Here is a 19,434-nt window from a genome sequence, read left to right on the forward strand (position 1 = left end):
AAAATGTAATCAAAACACACGCCCGCTAAACTCATTACTCGCCACCCCGCGCGCTGGCATCGTTTCGTCTATCCCCTCCAATCGGCGGCTCACGGCGAATAGGCCGTAAGTGATAGGTTCTCCTCAGGTCTCAGTGGAACGTTCCCATGCGGCGGACATTTTACACGATCAGGGAACGTTCTACCGGCACGTTCTGAAGGTTTCCACGGAACGTTCCAGGCATGTTCTCGGAACGTCCCGTGCTATTAGGGTATTATACGATGCACAAAGCGAGTGTGGAAGTCGAGGTTTACATGATTTTTAAAGCAAATATCTAGCGCGAAGCTCGAGTGTCATGATGAGAATGTGTTCCTTGAGGTCGATAGAACCTTAAGAAAATTAGTTCTCTTCTTTATGTAAAACTAAAGTGATTAAACCTACAGCGTATTATATCATAATTTAGACGACAATTTTTTTTAATATACAGAGGTTTTGACAATTTTATAATATTTGCAAATAAAGCTTCTTCTTTTTATCTAAGTCGAACATAAAGTGTAAAAACCTAGAGGAACCGAGCGTAAAGCGCGAGCCAAATTTTTCCGAACGCGTAGCATGAGCTGAATTAATTATCGAGCGCGAGATCTAAGTAGTGCGCGCTCGAGGCGCGCTCAATCTTGCGAGCGAAGCGCGCGATGAGAATGTGCCCACGAGGCGGGCAGACTTTTACACTGAAAATTAAACTATTCCTGCTAAAAATTGAACTATTTTATTGAAAATTCGTTTTCTAGTTAAAAATGAATTTTTTTAAGCCTAAGAATTGAACTAATTCAGTGGAATATTCCATCATTTCAAATGAAATTTTTTTGGGCAGAAAGTGTTCTTCTTCGTTGAAAATTTTACTATTTGATTATAAATGTATTCTCTCAGTTATTAATTCATTGTTTTTGTTGAAAACTCATTTCTCTAATTGCAAATCTAACCGTTTCATTAAAAATTATTTCTTTTTTTTAATGAAAATGTAAATATTCCACTTTTGCTTGGAAATTTATCTTTTTAGTTGAAAATTAAATGGTGTTGTTAAAAACACGTGTTTTATGCGTGACAAATGAAATTTTTTGTTGTTAAAAATTCTTATTTTTGAGTTGAAAACTTAACTATTTTGTATAAACTTGATCTTTTTGGCTTACAAATTTAACATTTAAATGAGTTTTTTTTCTTTATTAGCTGAAAAATCTTGTTTCTTAGAAAATTCAACTCTTTTCGAGGGCTATTCACTTCGAAGTCCGCTGAAGTCAATGTAACGTTATTTTAACAATGTTGGGAAACTTCAATCGTACTTTCGTGACTTCGTTTCACTCTAGTTTTTAAATTCATTACTTGTTGGCTTCGGTGAATTCAAGCGATGGCTGCCGCCTTCGTTCTGGCTTCGTGCTGCCTTCATGACTCGGTTTTACTCGGTTCCAGTCGGCGCGTACTGTACATTGCAGCGTGGCGCCCTTTTTGATTATTTTTATACCACTTGATCTCGACCTCGATGACTTCGTTCTGACTTCGTACTGACTCGGAACCTGATTTCGTATTGACTCGGAACCTGAATTCGTATTGACTCGGCACTGACTTCGCACGATTCTACGCTCATATTTGCCGACTCACTACGTTGTATGACGACTCTTTCCTTATTCTTACGGATTCTAGTATAGTTTTACTAACTTCGTCATTGCTACAACGTCTTCAACGTTACGAGTTTATGCTTTTCATAATTTAACGTGATTTCTTCAAGACTTCACGAAAAATTCTAATGATCGAAACGTTCCACTTCAGAGTGAATAGCTTCTCGACTCTTTTATTGAAAATAATTCTTTTTGGTTGAGCATTCAATAAGCGTGTTAAAAATTCTTATTTTTTTTTTGTTGAATTTGGCTGAACAATATTTTTTTGGTGAAAATATGAACTATTATACTTTTCTTTGAGAGTTATGTTTTTTTTTTGGTTGAATACTCATCTCTTGGATCGAAAAATGAAAAACTTTGTTGAAAATTCCTTTTTTAAGTTAAAGATTAATTGTTTTAGTTCAAATTCGAATTTTTCCAGTTCTGGTTCCAAGTGTATCTTATTTAGTTGAAATTTCAAGTATTTTGTTGAAAATTCGTCTTTGTTGAAACAAAATTAATATTTTTGGTTGGAAAATTAACTGTTAGGTTAAAAATGTATCTACTACAATCTTCAATCAATACACGACATCAGAAGAGTAAATCAGGTTCAGCAACTAGGATTAAATTCGACCCAAAATTCACATGGAGACCTCACACTCTGAAATTAAAAGGAGATTGAAAAAAAAGAATTAATACGAGGGTGGGGTGAAGTTTCCGCCTTGACCTAGAGATGGCGCCAGCAGCTCTCATTTTTATCTTTTATTCTATAGTACTATACATGGAGAATATACATAAGGAGCCCAAAGTAGTATAACCGAAAATTATCAAATTTTTGTCGTATGGGCATGGTTAAAATACTTTCCGTTCCCGTGTATGGCGCTAATTAGGCACGGGTATAAAATGGCAGCTGCCTATATTTACATCGTTGACATTGAGATAGTTTGCATTTCATATTAGGGATTGTGATATTTGATTTAAATAGATAAATTATTATTTATGTAAAAAATGATTTTAAGAATTTGGTTCATCACGAAACATTTAATCGTTGTGATCCTGCAATGCACGAGGTAAGTTACATTATATGGTGATATGAAAAATAAGTATATAACTTACCAGTTTTAAATCTTGTATGCTTACGCATTATCGCACCGGTACCAAACTTTCACTTAAATGTAGCAGTTTTTATATTCCAATAATCTTGGCATGGCTCAAAGAAATTAATTCAACGATTTAAGAATTTTGTATTTTTCTTTGAGCCTTGAGGTTATATTTACACGAAAGCATGACGGCGGCCATCCATACACGTTCCAAATTAGCGCCGCGCTCGGGGAAATTTAGCATTTCAATGCCTTATTGTACATCCGACAGAAAAATTCTCTTTTTGGTGAATTCAGTGTACAAGACTTTGTGCTCCTTATGTCTATTCTCCATGGTACTATAACTCACTAGCTTGTATATCAATTTTCAAGTCGATTGCTCTATCAGTATACATTTGAGAGCCTATTGGACAATACACCAATTTGTTCTTTATGCAAAATGAAAAAATCAGAGAAGCGTGCGGTCATTAAATACTTCTACGAGGTGTGTTCAAAAAGTAAGGTGACTTTTCAATTTTCGCGGGCTACGTACATTCAAGGTTTAAATTTTTTGTTTTGTTGTGTTGCTACACTCGTCACGATCATATGTTTACAGTTTTGACTATATTGCTCGTGTTGTTTTTCTGGCACAGGCGTAGAAGGTTAGAAGGGTTTGGTATGCTCGGCGATTTTCTTCTTTCGAAAAAAATGGAGCAAAGAGTTTGCATTAAATTTTGTGTGAAAAATGGAATCCAGTGCTCTAAAACTCTTGAAATGTTGACAGTTGCATACGGTGAGTCTACTCTGAGTAAGAAAAATGTGTATAAGTGGTACAAGCTGTTCCAAGAAGGCCGAGAGAATGTCGAAGATGAACCTCGCCCTGGGCGTCCCAGCACGTCAACAACAGATGAAAACGTTCAAGCAGTGGAAGAAATGGTGTTGAAAACTCAGGAAAGCTCAGGAGATGCTGAATGAAGTCAATAATGATCCTAATTTTCTCAAAAGGGTTATAACTGGGGATGAATCGTGGGTATATGGTCATGACGTCGAAACTAAAGTCTAATCTTCTCAGTGGAAGCCTCCTGAGTCTCCAAGACCGACAAAAGCACGTCAAATTCGGTCAAATGTGAAGGTTTTGCTCACTGTCTTCTTTGATTACCGTGGCGTAGTGCATCAGGTATTCTTACCACAAGGTTGTACGGTCATTAAGGAGTATTACCTTCAAGTTATGCGCCGTTTGCGAGAGGCGATACGCAAAAAACGTCCGGATTTGGCCCCCAGTGACATTTTCTTTTCTCAAAACTGAAGAGACCAATGAAAGGACATCGATTTTCAAAGATTGAGGAGATAAAATCTGGATCGCTGAAAGAACTCAAGGCTATACCACAAAATGATTATTAGAAGTGCTTCGATGATTGGAAAAAGCGTTGGCACAAGTGTATTATATCTGAGGGGGATTACTTTGAAGGGGACAACATAAATATTGATGAATAAATTAATATTTTTTGAGAAAACCATAATGTCACCTTATTTTTTGAACACATCTTGTATTTAAAAGGCCTAACACCCCTCTAAATTAAAGAAGAAATGGATTCAACACCGACATACTCTTCTCCATCATATTCGACGGTTAAACAGTGGGTTTCTGAATTTAAGAAAGGTCGCACGAGCACTTCTAACGAACCACGTTTAGGAGGCCCCGTTGAGGTCGCAACTCCCGAAATGATCGAAAAATTCATAAAATGGTGATAGAGGACCGCAGATTAAAGGTAAGTGAGATAGCTGAGGCTAATAGGATGTCAAGTGAGCGTGTACGCAATTTTTTACATGAACATTTGGACATGGAGAAGGAATGTGCTGGTGGGTGCTGCGTTTGCTAACAGTCGATCAAAAATTGACCCGGAAAACTGTTTCGTCGCGATGGCTAAAATAAACTAATTGGAGTTGGAATTATTCCCCCATCTACCATATTGACTAGATCTGGCCCCCAGAGACTATCATCTGTTCTCTAACCTTAAAAAATGGCTCAAACGTAAATAATTTCAGAGCAACGAGGAAGTCAACGATGCTGTAAATGAGTATTTTGAGGGGCTTGACGAATCGGTCTATAAAAATGGCATCACTGCATTAGAGTACCGTTATGAGAAATGTATTAGCCTTGAGGGAGATTATGTTGAAAAATGAAGTGAAAAAAAAACGAAAAAAGTTGTTTTTCCTTATCAGGCCGGAACCAAAACTAATTGGAATAATCCTAAAAAAACCATTTTAATAAACTATCAACTAAAATTTCCCCTATTCAGATTGACAAAATTAGTGCTGATCCTCCATGGTGTACAGGAACGCGAGAAATATATTTAAGACTTTTACAGTGAATAAATTTTTTTCTCCATAAAAAAGAAAGATATTGCTAATTCACCCTACTTTTCAACGACGGATTCGAAACTGAAACTGGTAGTTCTATCTACAATAAAAATATAGAACCCTATTTCAGTTTATCCGAAAAGTGTAGCATATCAGATATATAAAATCCTCTTTGGAAACAACTTTTTAATCTCTAGCGACTTTTTGAGTAGCCTCCAAAACATTAAAAAAATAAACTCCCCAGACCTAAGAATCCAGACGATCCACAAAATACACACGGAATGCAAAGTAAACAGGAAAAACCTAATTGCCACGTAGATCCCTTCTCACCAAGGAATCAGGGGTAACGTACAGGCTGACCTACTTGCTAAGTTCGATAGTAAGTTACCAATCGCAGAAGCATATCTCTTCCTTCCCTTTTTGGATGCCAGAAATTGCTTTCAGCAGATAATCCATAACCATTGGAAAAATCTCTTGAATGTAAAAGAAACGAGAACTTCCCTACCATAAAAATAAACCCAAACCATCCAACAAGGATTATCCTAATTGGAAAAGATTAAGTAGTTCTCACTCAGCTACAAATTGGTAAAACGAAATTCACCCATAAACATATACTTGGAAAATCCAACCCTCTCCAATGTGATCAATCCAACGCCACGACCGACGTCAAACATCTCATTTTTAAGTGCAGCAAATACTGTGATGTCCGGCTTAAATTAATAATAGCAGATTTTCTTCAAGAAGCACGAGGACAAACCAGGAAATTGGAAAAAAATTATCAAATACTTAAAAGAAAGCAATTAGTTTTCATAAATTGAATCTAGTACTCTATATATAACCAATTTTTCTAAACAGAATCTTATATACTAGGAATTTTTTGGATTAGCCGCAGAGACAGGGTTTGGCACTGCGAGGCAAAGCGAGAAAGTAGGCACATGTGTGAGAGGCGAGGAAAGCAAGGCGATAAGAGAGTGATCTTAGCGATGAGGTGTGGACGGATGTTAGTTTTTAAGGGTTAGTTTAAAGAAGATTCTGTAAAAAATGAAAGTGTAAGTTATTCAATTTTTTAAAGCTAGCAGGCAAAAAACTAAACGTTTATATATCTACTAAGATTTTCTTTCGATCAGATCCCGAGGCAAAATCCTAATACTCGGTAAGTCTTCCCTGTATGCTCTTTCACAAAAAATAGAGTTCTGCACGAGGTTAGACAGAGCTTTTCATAAATTTACTGTGCTCGCCTAGTACTCTCTAAAACCTTTATCACGAGAAATCGAGCATAACACGAGTCTGAGGAGAGGGAGTGCACGTAGAAGATAAAACAGAGTACGAAAGGAGCTTGGAGCGAGTTCGGAGTGATATCAATAAAAACTCAATTAATGTATAAAATAAAACAATTCCGAAAATTTTGAAAGCCTTCTTCAGAGTAATGAAAATAGTAATAGCATAGGCTTTCTAAGAGTCCTGGCATCGACAAGCGCTTCTATGGAAGAGTATCCCACTGAGGAGGAAACCTCAACTCCGGAAGCCTGCACTCCATCGACTCTGAGCGAAACTATTTGTAGTCCTGGCAGGAGTAACCATTTTTTCATTAACATTTTCAATTACGTCTAAGTAACATTTCTAATTTTTGTTTCAATGTTTTCAGATCAAAACAATGGACAAACCTATAACTTGTGTCATCCGGTAGAGAATAACAGCGTGCCAATTTTTTCAGTATTCAGTGGTGAATCCATAGAGAATAAATATCACATTACAAGCATTTAAAGTCAAATGGCAAGTGCATTTGAAAATGATATAGATTTGTCAAATTAGTTACCTTAAAAAAATGTCGTATCACGTTTTTTATGTCACTTATTAAAATAAAAATAAATTAGATTCATCAAATAAACCGAGGTTTTTGAGAGCATGGGAAGAGGATTTAGGAGGTATGTAGGGAGGACTTAAAGAGCATTCAGGGAGGGTGTAAAGAGCATGCGGGGAGGACATGAAAAGCATTCGGGGTGGATTTGAAGAGTATGGGAAGAGGATTTTGAGAGAACGGGGCTAGGATTTGAAGAGCATGAGGCTAGGCTTTAGCAAGGTAGCAGTGAGCATGGAGGGAACACATACAGAGGTTGAGAAGAGCACTAGGAGAAGTTCCCGCGAATATATCAATGTTTCAACAAGTCCTCGCTTTTCCTAGAAAACGCTCGAAAATTGGGAATTCGAAAATAAGTAGGCTTCCGCGAGCATTGAAGAGGCTTTAGCGAGCACTTGTGATACATTGAATATTATTTTGAAACCTCGCTACGTGCTCGCTCAATACTCTAAAATCATCGGTGCGAATTCGGTTTGACACAGCACTTGGGGAGCATGGAGGGAGTTTTAGGATATTACCTCGGGATAAATCTCAAAAAATTTATCAATAACCATGCAATTGCATAAATTTAACTTATAAACAAAAAAATTTCGTTGATTTATTCCAAGCTTACCTAAATATTTAAATGGCCCTAAGTTGGTGCATATATTTTTTAGGCGAAAAAAAGTGTCTCATATTTTGGCTTGGAAGGATTCTGTCTGGAACGGGTGTGGTCACTTGACCTAAATTGAAAATTTTTTCAGGAATGAAAACGGAAATTTCACTTCGTGCGCCGCAGGGTCAAGGAGTTGCTGGATAATCAATATTGTGTCTCTATTTCTATCGATGCTGAGAACAAGGATACATATATTTTAAAAAATTTTCCTCAGAGACTGTTTAACCTTTCCCTGGAATTATTTTCAGAAAAAAATGTGTTAGTATTATTTGTATAGCAAATTGAGTTCATGCCAAAATATTAACAATTTTATCACAGGATGTCTACACAAGGATTTCTAGTAACTAGTGGTGTAAAAATAATTGTTCAATTTATTTAGAATTCTAACTTTAAATGTGAAAAAAACACGCTCTTCAGGTTGACGAAATTTCGTACTATGGTTTTTTGATAATTGAAATGTGCACCATTCATGTAAAGCTACACTCAAACTTTTTGAAAGTAACACCCAGGCGGAAAAATGATGTATAATTTATATATAATGTAAAGTTTTATATAAAATATTCATTTGTTTTTTACGAAACATGTATAAAATAAATGAATATTATATATAATATTTCACACTATGTATAAACTACATAATATTTCCGCCTGAGCCTTACAACGATACTTTGCTTCTTTCATATTTATACACATAAATTCTCATAAAAATAGTCTTAGAATGACTTCAGAATTTAAATGCAGGTAGAGGTTTGGTTTTAGGCCTTTGAAGAACTGTAAAAGAAGAAAAATATCATTTCAAACGGTAGTTAAAAAAAGTTTAAGGGTAATTTTCTATCAATGGTACACATTAAAACTTTTTATATGGTAATTTCCAATCATTTATGGCTGAAAATATCCAAGGGGTAAGAAAAGAAGCATATTATAAATTATAAAATCTCTTCTGAAGGGTTCTATTTTTAATTTTTCACTTTTAATTGTAGTATTTTGAATACAATTAGGACCTTCATTTTATTGTCATAATTATAGCTTTCACGTAAATTATTTCTCATATTTACAACCACAACAAAATTAACTCTTCATTACTTGAGAATGTATATTTTCAATTTTTGCTTTAAAAAATTGGTTTGAATTTCATATATTGTGTTGAAAATTTGAATTTCATATATTTTGTTGAAAATTCATCCCTTTTTATAGAAAATTATTCTCTTTGGTTGAACATTTAACATTTTAATTGCAATTTTTGTTCTCTCTCGATTGAAGAATCTTTTTGGTTCAAAATTAATCTCTTTGATTAAAAATTTAACTATTTTGTTGAAACTTCGTCTTTTTTGGCAGAAAAGGATTATTTTTAGTTGAAAATGAATCTTTTTTGTTTAAAATGTAACTATTACAGTTGAAAATTCATTAATTTTAGTTTAAAATGTAACTATTACAGTCGAAGATTAACAAATTATAGTTAAAACTAATGCATCTTTTTTTGTTGAAAATTAATCTTTTTAGCTGAAAATTTAACAATTTCGTTTAAAATTCGTCTTTTTGACAAAAAATGATTTTTTTTTAGTAAAAAATTCATCTCTTCGGTTAAAATACAACATTTTCAGTTGAAGATTTATCATTTTAATTGAAATTTTTTTTTGCTTGAAGTTTAAACTCTTTCATTATAAATGAATTTTTCGACTTCAAAATTCATAATTTTAATTGAATATTCCTCTTTTGGTTGAAACTTTAGCTTTTACAGATGGAGATTCATAATTTTAGTTGAAAATTCATCTTTGGTTGAAAATTTAACTATTTTGTTGGAAAATTAAAAATTAGAGTTGACGATTCATCATTTTAGTTGAAAATTCATATTTTTGGTTGAAAGCTTAAAATGTTTTTTTCTCAACTTATTTTTTTTTATAGAAGATTCATAATTTTTAGTTAGAAATTTACACTTCTAGTTGAAAGCTGAACATCTTTTTTTTAAACTCATTTTTTGTATTGAAGCTTCATAATTTGAATTGAAAATTCCTTTCTTTGGTAGAAAATTAACATTTTGTTAATAATTCGCACTTTTTTAAATTAATAACTAAACTAATACAGTTAAAATTATAACATTTTTGTTGTATTTAATTTTTCTTTTAGTTGACAATTCAACTATTTTATTAAAAATCCCTTTCTTTAGTTTAAATTCATTTATTCAAAATTCAACTATTCCAGTAGGATATTCGATCATTTTAGTTTTAATTTATGTTTTTGGTTTAGAATTCATGTATTCACTTGAAGATTCATCACTTTGGTTGAAAATTGAACTATTTGGTTTGAAAATTTATTTTTATTTGCGGTTGAAAGTAAATTTGTTTACTTAAAAATGTTAGTATTTTGTTGAAAATTCATATTTTCAGCTGAAAATTTGACTTGCAATTGTGATATAAATTAAATAATAATGTCTCTATTTGCAAATACAGTTTTGTTTTATTAGATTTTAGGTATCTTGTTCAAGTTTATTTTTTGTTTGGTTGAAAATTATTTGTTCTTTCTGAAAATTTAAATTTTCAAGTTTTCAAGTTAATATTTTTGCGAGAAAATTAAACATTTTATTCTCCAGGATTTGAGTAGACACCCTGTTTTATTGTCTAACTGAAACTGAGCATGAATATATTATAAATTATCCCTTTTCTATTTATTTAAATAGAAATAACAAATTTTACTGATATTGCTTCATTGTATTGAACATGAATACTCAAGTAAGGTTAAGTGATTATTTGGCACGTAAAAGTATGCTTGAACAGGAATTTTTGTGCCTAGTCAATACTCTTGATAACACTTACGTTATTAGGAAAATTTCAATTTATGTTACTTATTCGATTTGTTATAAATCATCAGAATTAATCTTTAATATTCACATAAAAAGATTGGGGGTACGAAATGTTGCAGGTAGTCATTAAAGCAGGGTAATAGTCAGCTTAGATAAACACTCTAAGCTGAGGTAAACTTTCCGTGGTTATAGACCTGTAACATGCTGCCTCTAGCGGCGTCTGTCGAAAATATCTGCAATTCACCACGCAAACTTTATCTCCGTTTGGAACACGCACTCTTCAATTATTATTGTCCACCTCGTTCAAAAATATTCATATTAAAAAATATAAATGAAACTAGTATTGTTGAATGAATAAGGAATTTTAGAAAAAAGTTATTGATGTTACTAACGCTCTCATTCAGAAAATTATTATTTTTGTACTATTTATGGATAGATTTTACTATAAATTTTTGGAAGTTAATTAAATTTAATAAACAAAATGGGCAGCCAATAATTTTCATCTAGAATACGGTGATATTATAATGATTATCAACCTCATTTGAATTAAAAATGGCTAAAAACTTTGCAAAAAATTATTGAAAACTTTATTCAATTTTTTTGAAATACATAATTAATTGTTTGCTACCATGTAAGGAGATATTTAAAAACTGCGTCACGATTATTTGAACTAAATGCTTTTAAAATAGGAAAAAATAGGATAAGTTTTACGAAACTAGGAAAATAAACTATTTTAAATAAAATTCCATATTGAATTCAATATGAAACGCTTAATATTTCCATTCGAAATATATTGAATTTTCAACAAATTGTTGAATTTGTAACCAAAATAGATTAAGTTTTCAACAAAAGATGAATTTTTAATCGAAATGAACGATTCTTGGATCAAAAAATAAAAATTTAAACTTAAATCAAGAACAGTTGAATCCAAACAAAAAACTGAGTTTTCGACATAAAAAGATTCATTTGCAACAAAATGGTTGAATCAATAGTTCAACCCCAACAGGTTAATTTTAAAGCAAGTAGTTGCATTTTGAACCAAATGTGATCAAATTTCTACCAAAACAGATGAATTTTCAAACAAAAAAGACGAGTCTACAACAAAAGAATAAATTTTTAACCAGAAAAGATTTTTCAGTCAAGTCAAAAAAATAATTTCCATCCAATTGTAGAATTTTCGAATCGAAAAGGTAAATTCTCGAAAGGAAAATTGAATCTTCAACACAAAAATATGAATTCTCTACCGAATAGTTCACTTTTAACATCGTAGTTAAATTTTCTACCAAAATAATGGGATTTTCAACCCGAAAGACGATTTTTTCATCAAAACAGTAGGGTTTTTAAGCAAAATAATTCAATTTTAAACTAGAAGCCATTAATTTAAAAAACTGATTCTCAACAAAATAGTTCAAATTTAAGCCAAAGAAACTGATCTTTAACGAATAAAATGAATTTATAACAATGTCGCTTATCTTTCAACCAATTATTAAAATTTTCAATTCCAAAATATGGAATTTTCTACCAAATAAGACGAGTTTAAAACAAAATATATAAATTTTCCACCAAATTGTTGAATATAAAACTAGAAACGATACAGTTTTAACCAATAATGGAATAATTAATTTCTCATTTAAAAAATTAATTTTTAGTTAATAAAGAATGAAGTTTCAAAAAGATAGTTCAGTTTTTAACAACAACAAAAAATGAATATTCAACAAAGTCTGTCAATTTTTCAAGCAAATAGTCGAATTTTTAACCAAAAAACATGAGCTGTCAATTAAAAGTTTAAACGTTGAATTTTCAACTCGAAAATATTCATTTTTCAACGAAAAGTTAATTTTCAACCAAATACTTAAATTTTCTAGGAAAATATTAGAATTTTTAACCCACAAAGATGCATTTTTGTTAAACCATTTGAATTCTTAAGCCAAGAAGTTGAATTCTAAACTAAAAACAAACACACAAATTTTGCACAGAATAATTCGATTTTCAACCAGAAAATGGAGTTTCGGCTAATAAAATTGATTTTTAACCAAGTAGTTCAAACGTCAATTAATTAGTTGAAGAATGAATAAGGGAGAATAATTATTTACCAAGAAAGATGAATCAGAAATGGATCTTTAATTAATACAATGGAGATTTAATGATGCAGTTCATTTTTAAACCTTTAGTATATTCAAGAAAAAAAAAAGGAAAAAGAAGGATAAAAAGAGGGAAAAGAAAAATTCTTTTAAATAGGACAAAAGAGTGGAACAAGGGAAAGAGTGCGAAGTCTTTATTGAGATGCTCTAATTGTAAAATAAAATTACTATTTTTCGCTATCAGAATAATTAAAAAAATTGTGTTTCACATTCATGTCATATTTCCCTGGCAGTGTAACATAATTTTTTTACGCCCCCTAAAGCTGATGTAGTCAATGAATATATTTCACCGTATTTCAGATGCCAATAATGTAATAATTAGCATATGCTAATCATTGTATTCTATTAGCCAACCATTGTGTTTTTTTACATTATTGTTAATTTTGTAAAACATACATTATTTACTCCTTTGAATGGTTAAATGACACTTTGTTCATTTGATTTTTTAATGTATTATCCGTCTGCGTATTTTACAACATTGTCACCCTTAGTTAGTTATTATTTTCATTTTTTTAAATTTTAGGTAGCATAAGCCTTTTTCGGAAGCTCTTACCTACATAAAAAACTAGTTTCATGCAAAGGTATTTAAACCATTTTTTTATTCTGAAAAGAGTGTATAAAAGCCTTGTTTTTTTATAATGTTTTGAAACTAAGGGTGACTTTATATTTTTTACGGAAAAACTTACCCAAGTCAAAAACATATTTTGTGACAAGATAATTTAAATATATTTTTATCAGAAAAACTGTATAAAGGCCTGCATTTGGATGATTTTGTAGAACCTAGGGTGACTTTAAATTTCGATTGTGTAAACACCTAAAATACTGAAAAAATTGTATTATGAAAAAGTAACTTTACACTATTTTAATTCGAAAAAAGTGTAAAAAGCCCTTGATTTCGATAATTCACTAAAACTAAAGGTGACTGCAAAATGTTTGCGGAAGCTCTTACTTTAATCAAAGTATATGGAGACGATCATTTTGATTATTTTGTAAAACTAAGGGTGACTTTAGATTTCCTTTGCGGAAGCACTAACACCAAGTAAACAATTGTTTTATGACAAGGCAATTTAACATTATTATCAATTTCATAAAGGTTTTTAAAGGCCTTCATTTGAAAGAGTTCGTGATCTTTTAAAACTAAGCTTGACTTTAAATTAAAAAAATTTTCTAATTAAAAAAAATTATATGAATACGTGAATTTTAATCATTTCTTAATACTAAGAGTAACCTTAAATTTCTTTTCAGAAAGCGCTTACACTACAAGGTAATTTAACACTTTATTTATTTCGCAAAAGTGTATAAAGGTAATTTAACAATTTTTTCTAATTCGAAACAAAGTGTATAAAGACATTCATTTTGAAGATTTTTTAAAACTAAGGGTGAATTTTTTTTATTTTTCGAAAGTACTAACCCCCCTAAAAAAACTGCTCCGTGACTACGCTATTTAACAATTTTTTAAGTTGAAAAAGTTATATAAAAGTATTTGTTTTCAAGATTTAGTAACTTTCTAAAACTAAGGGTGACTTTAAACTCTTTTTTTTAGGAAGCTCTTATTCATTCGCAAAACTTATTTGATGACAAGGTAATTGAAAAATATATTTAATTCGAAAAAATGTATAAGGGCCTTCATTTTGATGATTTTATAAAAGTAAGGGTGACTTTAAATTTTTGTCTGCAAAAACTTATACCATTCCAATAAATTGTTTTGTGACAAGGTAATTTAAAATAATATTTAATTCAAAACAAGGTGTATAAAGGTGTTTTTTTTTAATTATTATTTTTAAACTAAGGCTGTATTTAAATTCCTATATATATTTCAATTGGAAACGAGTCCGGCCTCACTGTTTACGCTTTAATCCCCCCGAAATCAGTCCAAGGCTATTTGAAGGCAATCCCCGACAATGGACTGAAAGCGAGAGTTTAGTGTATTTATAATTCGAAAAATGTTTACGAAGGCCTTCATTTTTATGATTATCTCAAAGCAAGGATGACTTAAAAAATGTTCTGGAAAAACTTACCACAATAAAACATTTTTTATAAATAGGTAATTTAAGACTTTCTTAATTCGAGAAAAGTATATAAAGGCGTTCATTTTCATGATTTCCAAAACTAAGAGTGACTTTAAATTTATTTTCTGAAAGCATTCTAAAAGTAAGAGTGATTTTACAATTTTTCCGAAGAAACTTACCCAGACTAAGGGTGACTTTAAATTTCTTGTCTGAAAGTACTGAAACCACTTAAACAAATTGTTTTATGTTAAGGTAATTTAACACTACTTTAAAATTTTTAAAGTGCATCAAGGTGCTAATTTGTATGATTTTCAAAAAGTAAGGGTGACTTTAAATTTATTTTCTGAAAGCTCTATAACCATTAAATACATACCATTCTGGATTTAGGTATTTTGGAATTACAGTTTACGAGAATTGATGTCGCGCCGCGGGGATGTACAATGTTCATCCAGACGTGTCAAAACAGAAAGAGAAACAAGAGAGACAAAAAAGTGATGAGACTCTGGATTTGGCCGATTTTCATTTGATCGCGGTCTACCTGCTAGTTTTACCCTCTCCACTCGACTACCCCTCCCGTCGATGACTGAGCGAAAGCGCTGTGTCGAGCCTTGCCAGCGGCGGGCTTCTTTTTCATAATGAGGAATAAAATACGACACATAAAATGTTTTTAATTTTTCAATCAGCAATTTAAAAATATCATATTCGAAATCTGCAATTATTTGCAATTTCAGCGATATGTTAATTGGAATCAAAATATTAAAATTAGAATAAATGATCAAAGATTTTAGTTTATTTTTAAATTATGGGTGGCTAGTATTATAGAATTTTCCGTAGTATAGTTGAAAATGCGACGGTTTATTTTGTAGAAAATTCACCTGTGGTAGCAAATTTGTGCCTGGGAAACTTAAATTTGGAATTTCAAAAGAACGTATGAATTTTTCCCGAATAACGTAGAAGAATGTTATACTTGAGAAGATAAATTTTCAACCAAAAATAGAATAGTGTAATTTTAAGATTAAGAAATTAGTTTTCAACAAAACAATTCACTTTCAACCAAAGAGATAAATATCACACTAAAATGATAAAGTTTCAAACAAATAAGAGTTATTTTTGAAAAAAAAATTAATTTTAAGTTTAAAAAAAAAACGATTTTTCAACCAAAGAAATGAATTTTCAACGAAAATGAAAAATCTTAAACAACAAAAAATAATTTTTTAATAAATTGATTCAACTATTAAGTTTTAAAATCCATTAATTTTCAGCTGCTAATTGTTTGAAAGTATGTAATTTGAATTATTCCTTTAAAATTATTTAATGTCACATTAAAGTTTAAAATTAATGATATAATTAAGAATTGGTTTTAATGATTTTTCATCTATAAAATGTTACTGTAATAAACATAATTTTTCTATTTATTACCTACAGTTTTTAGAATAATATAATTATTATATCATTTATATTTTAATAAGAATAACTATACATAATTATTTTAATCCACATTATTTAAATTCAAATTTATCATTATTATTATTCTGTTTTAAATGATTGTAATAGATTTGAATTTATAATAGAATAAAACTTGATTCTAGAGAATTTCATATATTATTTTCTTTTAATTTTTCCATACAGAAAAATAATTTTGAAAAATTTCAAATATATACAATGAAATTTATGTAAAATATTAATAATATCTATATTGAATCGCTCCTAATATAGAATATAGAGAATTTGAAGATTAATCTCTAATTATTATTGTTGTATAAACTTCTAATTAATTAATGCATTAATGAATTTTAAAACTTAATAGTTGAACTACTTTTGTTAAAAATGCATTTTTTTGTTTAAGATTGATAATTTTAATAGATAATTCATCTATTTGGTTGAAAAATCGTTTGCTTTTTAAATTAAAAATTAATTTTTTTAAAACTAAAAATAAATCTTGTTTGAATAAAACTTTATCATGTTAGTGTGATATTTATCTCTTTGATTGAATAATGAATTATTTTGTTTGAAACGAATTTTCTAATATGAAAATTCATCTATTCCATTTTTGGCTGAAAATTTATCTTTTCAAGTATAACACACGAATTTTCTACAAATTTCAACAGTGGCATTTTAACAATTAAGTTTTCAACTAAATTCAGCAGTTGAATTGTCAACAGAATAATTCTCTACAAAATAAACTTTTGCAGATTCAACTATAATACGGAAATTCCATAATGCTAGCTAGCCAGGGTCAAAACATAAACTAAAATGTAGATTCCTAATCTAATATTTTTAAATTGCTGATTGAAAAATTCGAAAAATGTTATGCTTGGTATTTTATTCCTCATTGGGACAAAGGGGCCTTACCGCTGGCCAGGCTCGACACAGCGCTCTCGCTCAGTCATCGACGTGAGGGGAAGTCGAGTATGATTTAATATTTTTTCCGGAAAAACTTACCTAGATCAAAAAAGCATTTTTCACGACAAGATAATTTAGGATTATTTTGAATTTGGAAAAAGTGTATAAAAGCGTTCATGTTGATGATTTTCAAAAACTGGCGCAATTGCAGAACTGGGGCGTCACCTGGGTTTTGACTGGAAAAACAGTATGTTTTTGCAACAAGCTATTAGAATCTTTAATTGAACGATAAATGAAGCGACTTGACCAGACAGAAATCAAAAATTATTGTTACTTTTGTAACTACGATATCTTAAATATGGGTATGTCACGATATCGGAATGATCATATTTAACTCACCGTATAGGTGCTTTTAAACATCCAAACGACCAGAAACACCCCTTTGACAGGTCACAAGGTCGGTTTGAAGGTCGGGAAGGCACCCATATGACTAGTAAAAAGAATAATGTTGGTCAAAACACTACCCATTTCCAACTTCTCGTTAAATATGATCATTACGATATATCGTGACAGACCTGTATTTGAGACATCATAATAACAAAAGAAACAATAATTTAAAATTTCGGCTTCATTAAATGGACTCATTTATCGTTCAGTAAAAGATTCCAACAGTTTGTTGCCAAACAAATTTTTTTTCTGCCGAAATAGAGGTGACAGGTGACACCCCTATTCTGATATCTAACCCGAAAACTAAGAGTGACTTTAAATTTCGCTTCTTAAAGCACTTCACATAAGCCACTAAAAAAATTGTTTTATTGTAAGGTAATTTAACACTATTTTTGATTCAAAAAAGTTTACATTGTTCTTCATTTGGATGATGTTCTAAAAGTAAGGGTGTTTTAATTTTTTCCCCCCAAAGAACTTACCTAACTAAAAAAAACTTATTTCGTGACAAGGTAATATAAGAAAATTTTTCATTTGAAAAAAAGTATATGAATGCGTTCTATTTGATTGTTTTGGAAAATTAATGGTGACATCAATTTTTGTTCGGAAAAAAAAATAAAATTTTTTTATGATTAAGTAATTCAAGACTATTTTTAGTTTGAAAAGAGTATACAAAGGCATTCATTTGGATGATTTTTTAAAACTAATAGTGCATTAACATTTCTTTTCTCAAAGCACTTTACCACTAAAAAATTGTTTTATTACAAGGGAATTTAACATTATTTTTAATTCGAAAAAAACTTAATTTACGAAAGCACTTCCGCTCTCTAAATTTGTTCACCGTTAGATTTTTGTGTTTAATATTTACTTTTACGCCTTCCTAAATTAATTCCTCTGGTCCAATTTCAGAAATCCATTTCTTAATATTTTTCAACCATTTCGATAATTGGTACCTTGAGAACTTCAGGTACATGAATAATGGATCCTCCCTTTTCAACCCCTATTTCTCCTCAAAAATACTCACTGTTCGTGCATCTGCTTATACTGATCCATGCTTTTGCAATGAGCATTTTTTGCAATCTCTGGATGAGGGTAGTATATCCTATCCGCCATGTTTCCAAGTGAGGGTGGCTCTTCCTATACCCGAGTCTTCCTTACAAAAACCGCGATGAAAATTGAATAAATAACTTGATTGTGCCCGGTAATTGCACCTGTGAGTGATAGGAGCGCACGAACCGCGGAGTCGTACCCCTTTTCACTTTCACACACTCTCGATCACACCAAGTTGGCTGATAGACGGACAGCGACTGATCCGGGAACCTCACCGTCCGTTATTCGCGAATTCACGTATTTATCTTCTCCCCTCCAACTCCTACTCCCTCCACCCTCTCCTTCTAACCCTAACCTAAGTGGTGGCTTTTTCAAACCCCACCACCATGAAATGAGAATGCGATCGATACGGTGCCTCGGTGTCCTGAATGAAGCGAGACGTCCAGAAATAATTTGTCAGGACATTGAGAGAATATAGAAAGTTCATTTTTTTATAGAGAAATCTACTGATTTCATTGAAACGCCATTTTTTATTTATTGAAAAAAAAATGAAATGTCAAGTTTTTTTAGACCTGAAAAACAGTTGTGACGTATGGTGTGGGGTTTTTAAAACACCTAGAAAAACGTGAAAAATGGATTCATAGTTTTTGGGGTATAATCAGATCTAAAGGAAGAAGTATAAAAAATAAGCGACATGTCAAATAAAATAACGGAATCTTCGACAACTACTCTCTAAATATGAATAAGTGAAAAATTCACTGATTGAAATAGTAGTTAGACATTTCAATAATTAATCAGTGACTTTTCACTTATTCACTAATCAGTTCAGCAACACCAGAGTAACTCATGTGAAGCATAACCTCTAAATTTTGAAGTTAAGCGATGTTGTTGCGCTTTTAGTTTAATAGCAAAAAGATTCCTTAATGAAATGCATTTTTTAATTTACGGGCTGTAAGCCTGCTTAATTAACTGCGGGATAAATGTACTTACAGGTCTGTACATGACAGTCCAATTTTAAAATTTGAGTAATATGTGAGATTGTTTGTCATTTAAAAACATCGGAACTTTT

At 31.1% G+C, this 19,434-nt stretch overlaps 1 protein-coding gene across 1 annotated transcript in view; it reads right to left on the reverse strand.

Annotated features, from left to right (window-relative positions):
• The window catches only part of LOC117175975 (acetyl-coenzyme A synthetase), an 84,750-nt gene extending 66,132 nt beyond the window's left edge, over window positions 1-18,618 (reverse strand). Inside the window, exon 1 of the mRNA XM_033365865.1 lies at window positions 18,340-18,618. Within this exon, the coding sequence (XP_033221756.1) occupies window positions 18,340-18,428 (89 nt within the window). The 5' untranslated portion in view covers window positions 18,429-18,618. The remainder of the gene's footprint in view (window positions 1-18,339) is intronic.
• Between the last annotated feature and the right edge of the window lie 816 nt (window positions 18,619-19,434).

This window comes from Belonocnema kinseyi, chromosome 7 (assembly GCF_010883055.1).
Source record: "Belonocnema kinseyi isolate 2016_QV_RU_SX_M_011 chromosome 7, B_treatae_v1, whole genome shotgun sequence".
Taxonomy (NCBI): domain Eukaryota; kingdom Metazoa; phylum Arthropoda; class Insecta; order Hymenoptera; family Cynipidae; genus Belonocnema; species Belonocnema kinseyi.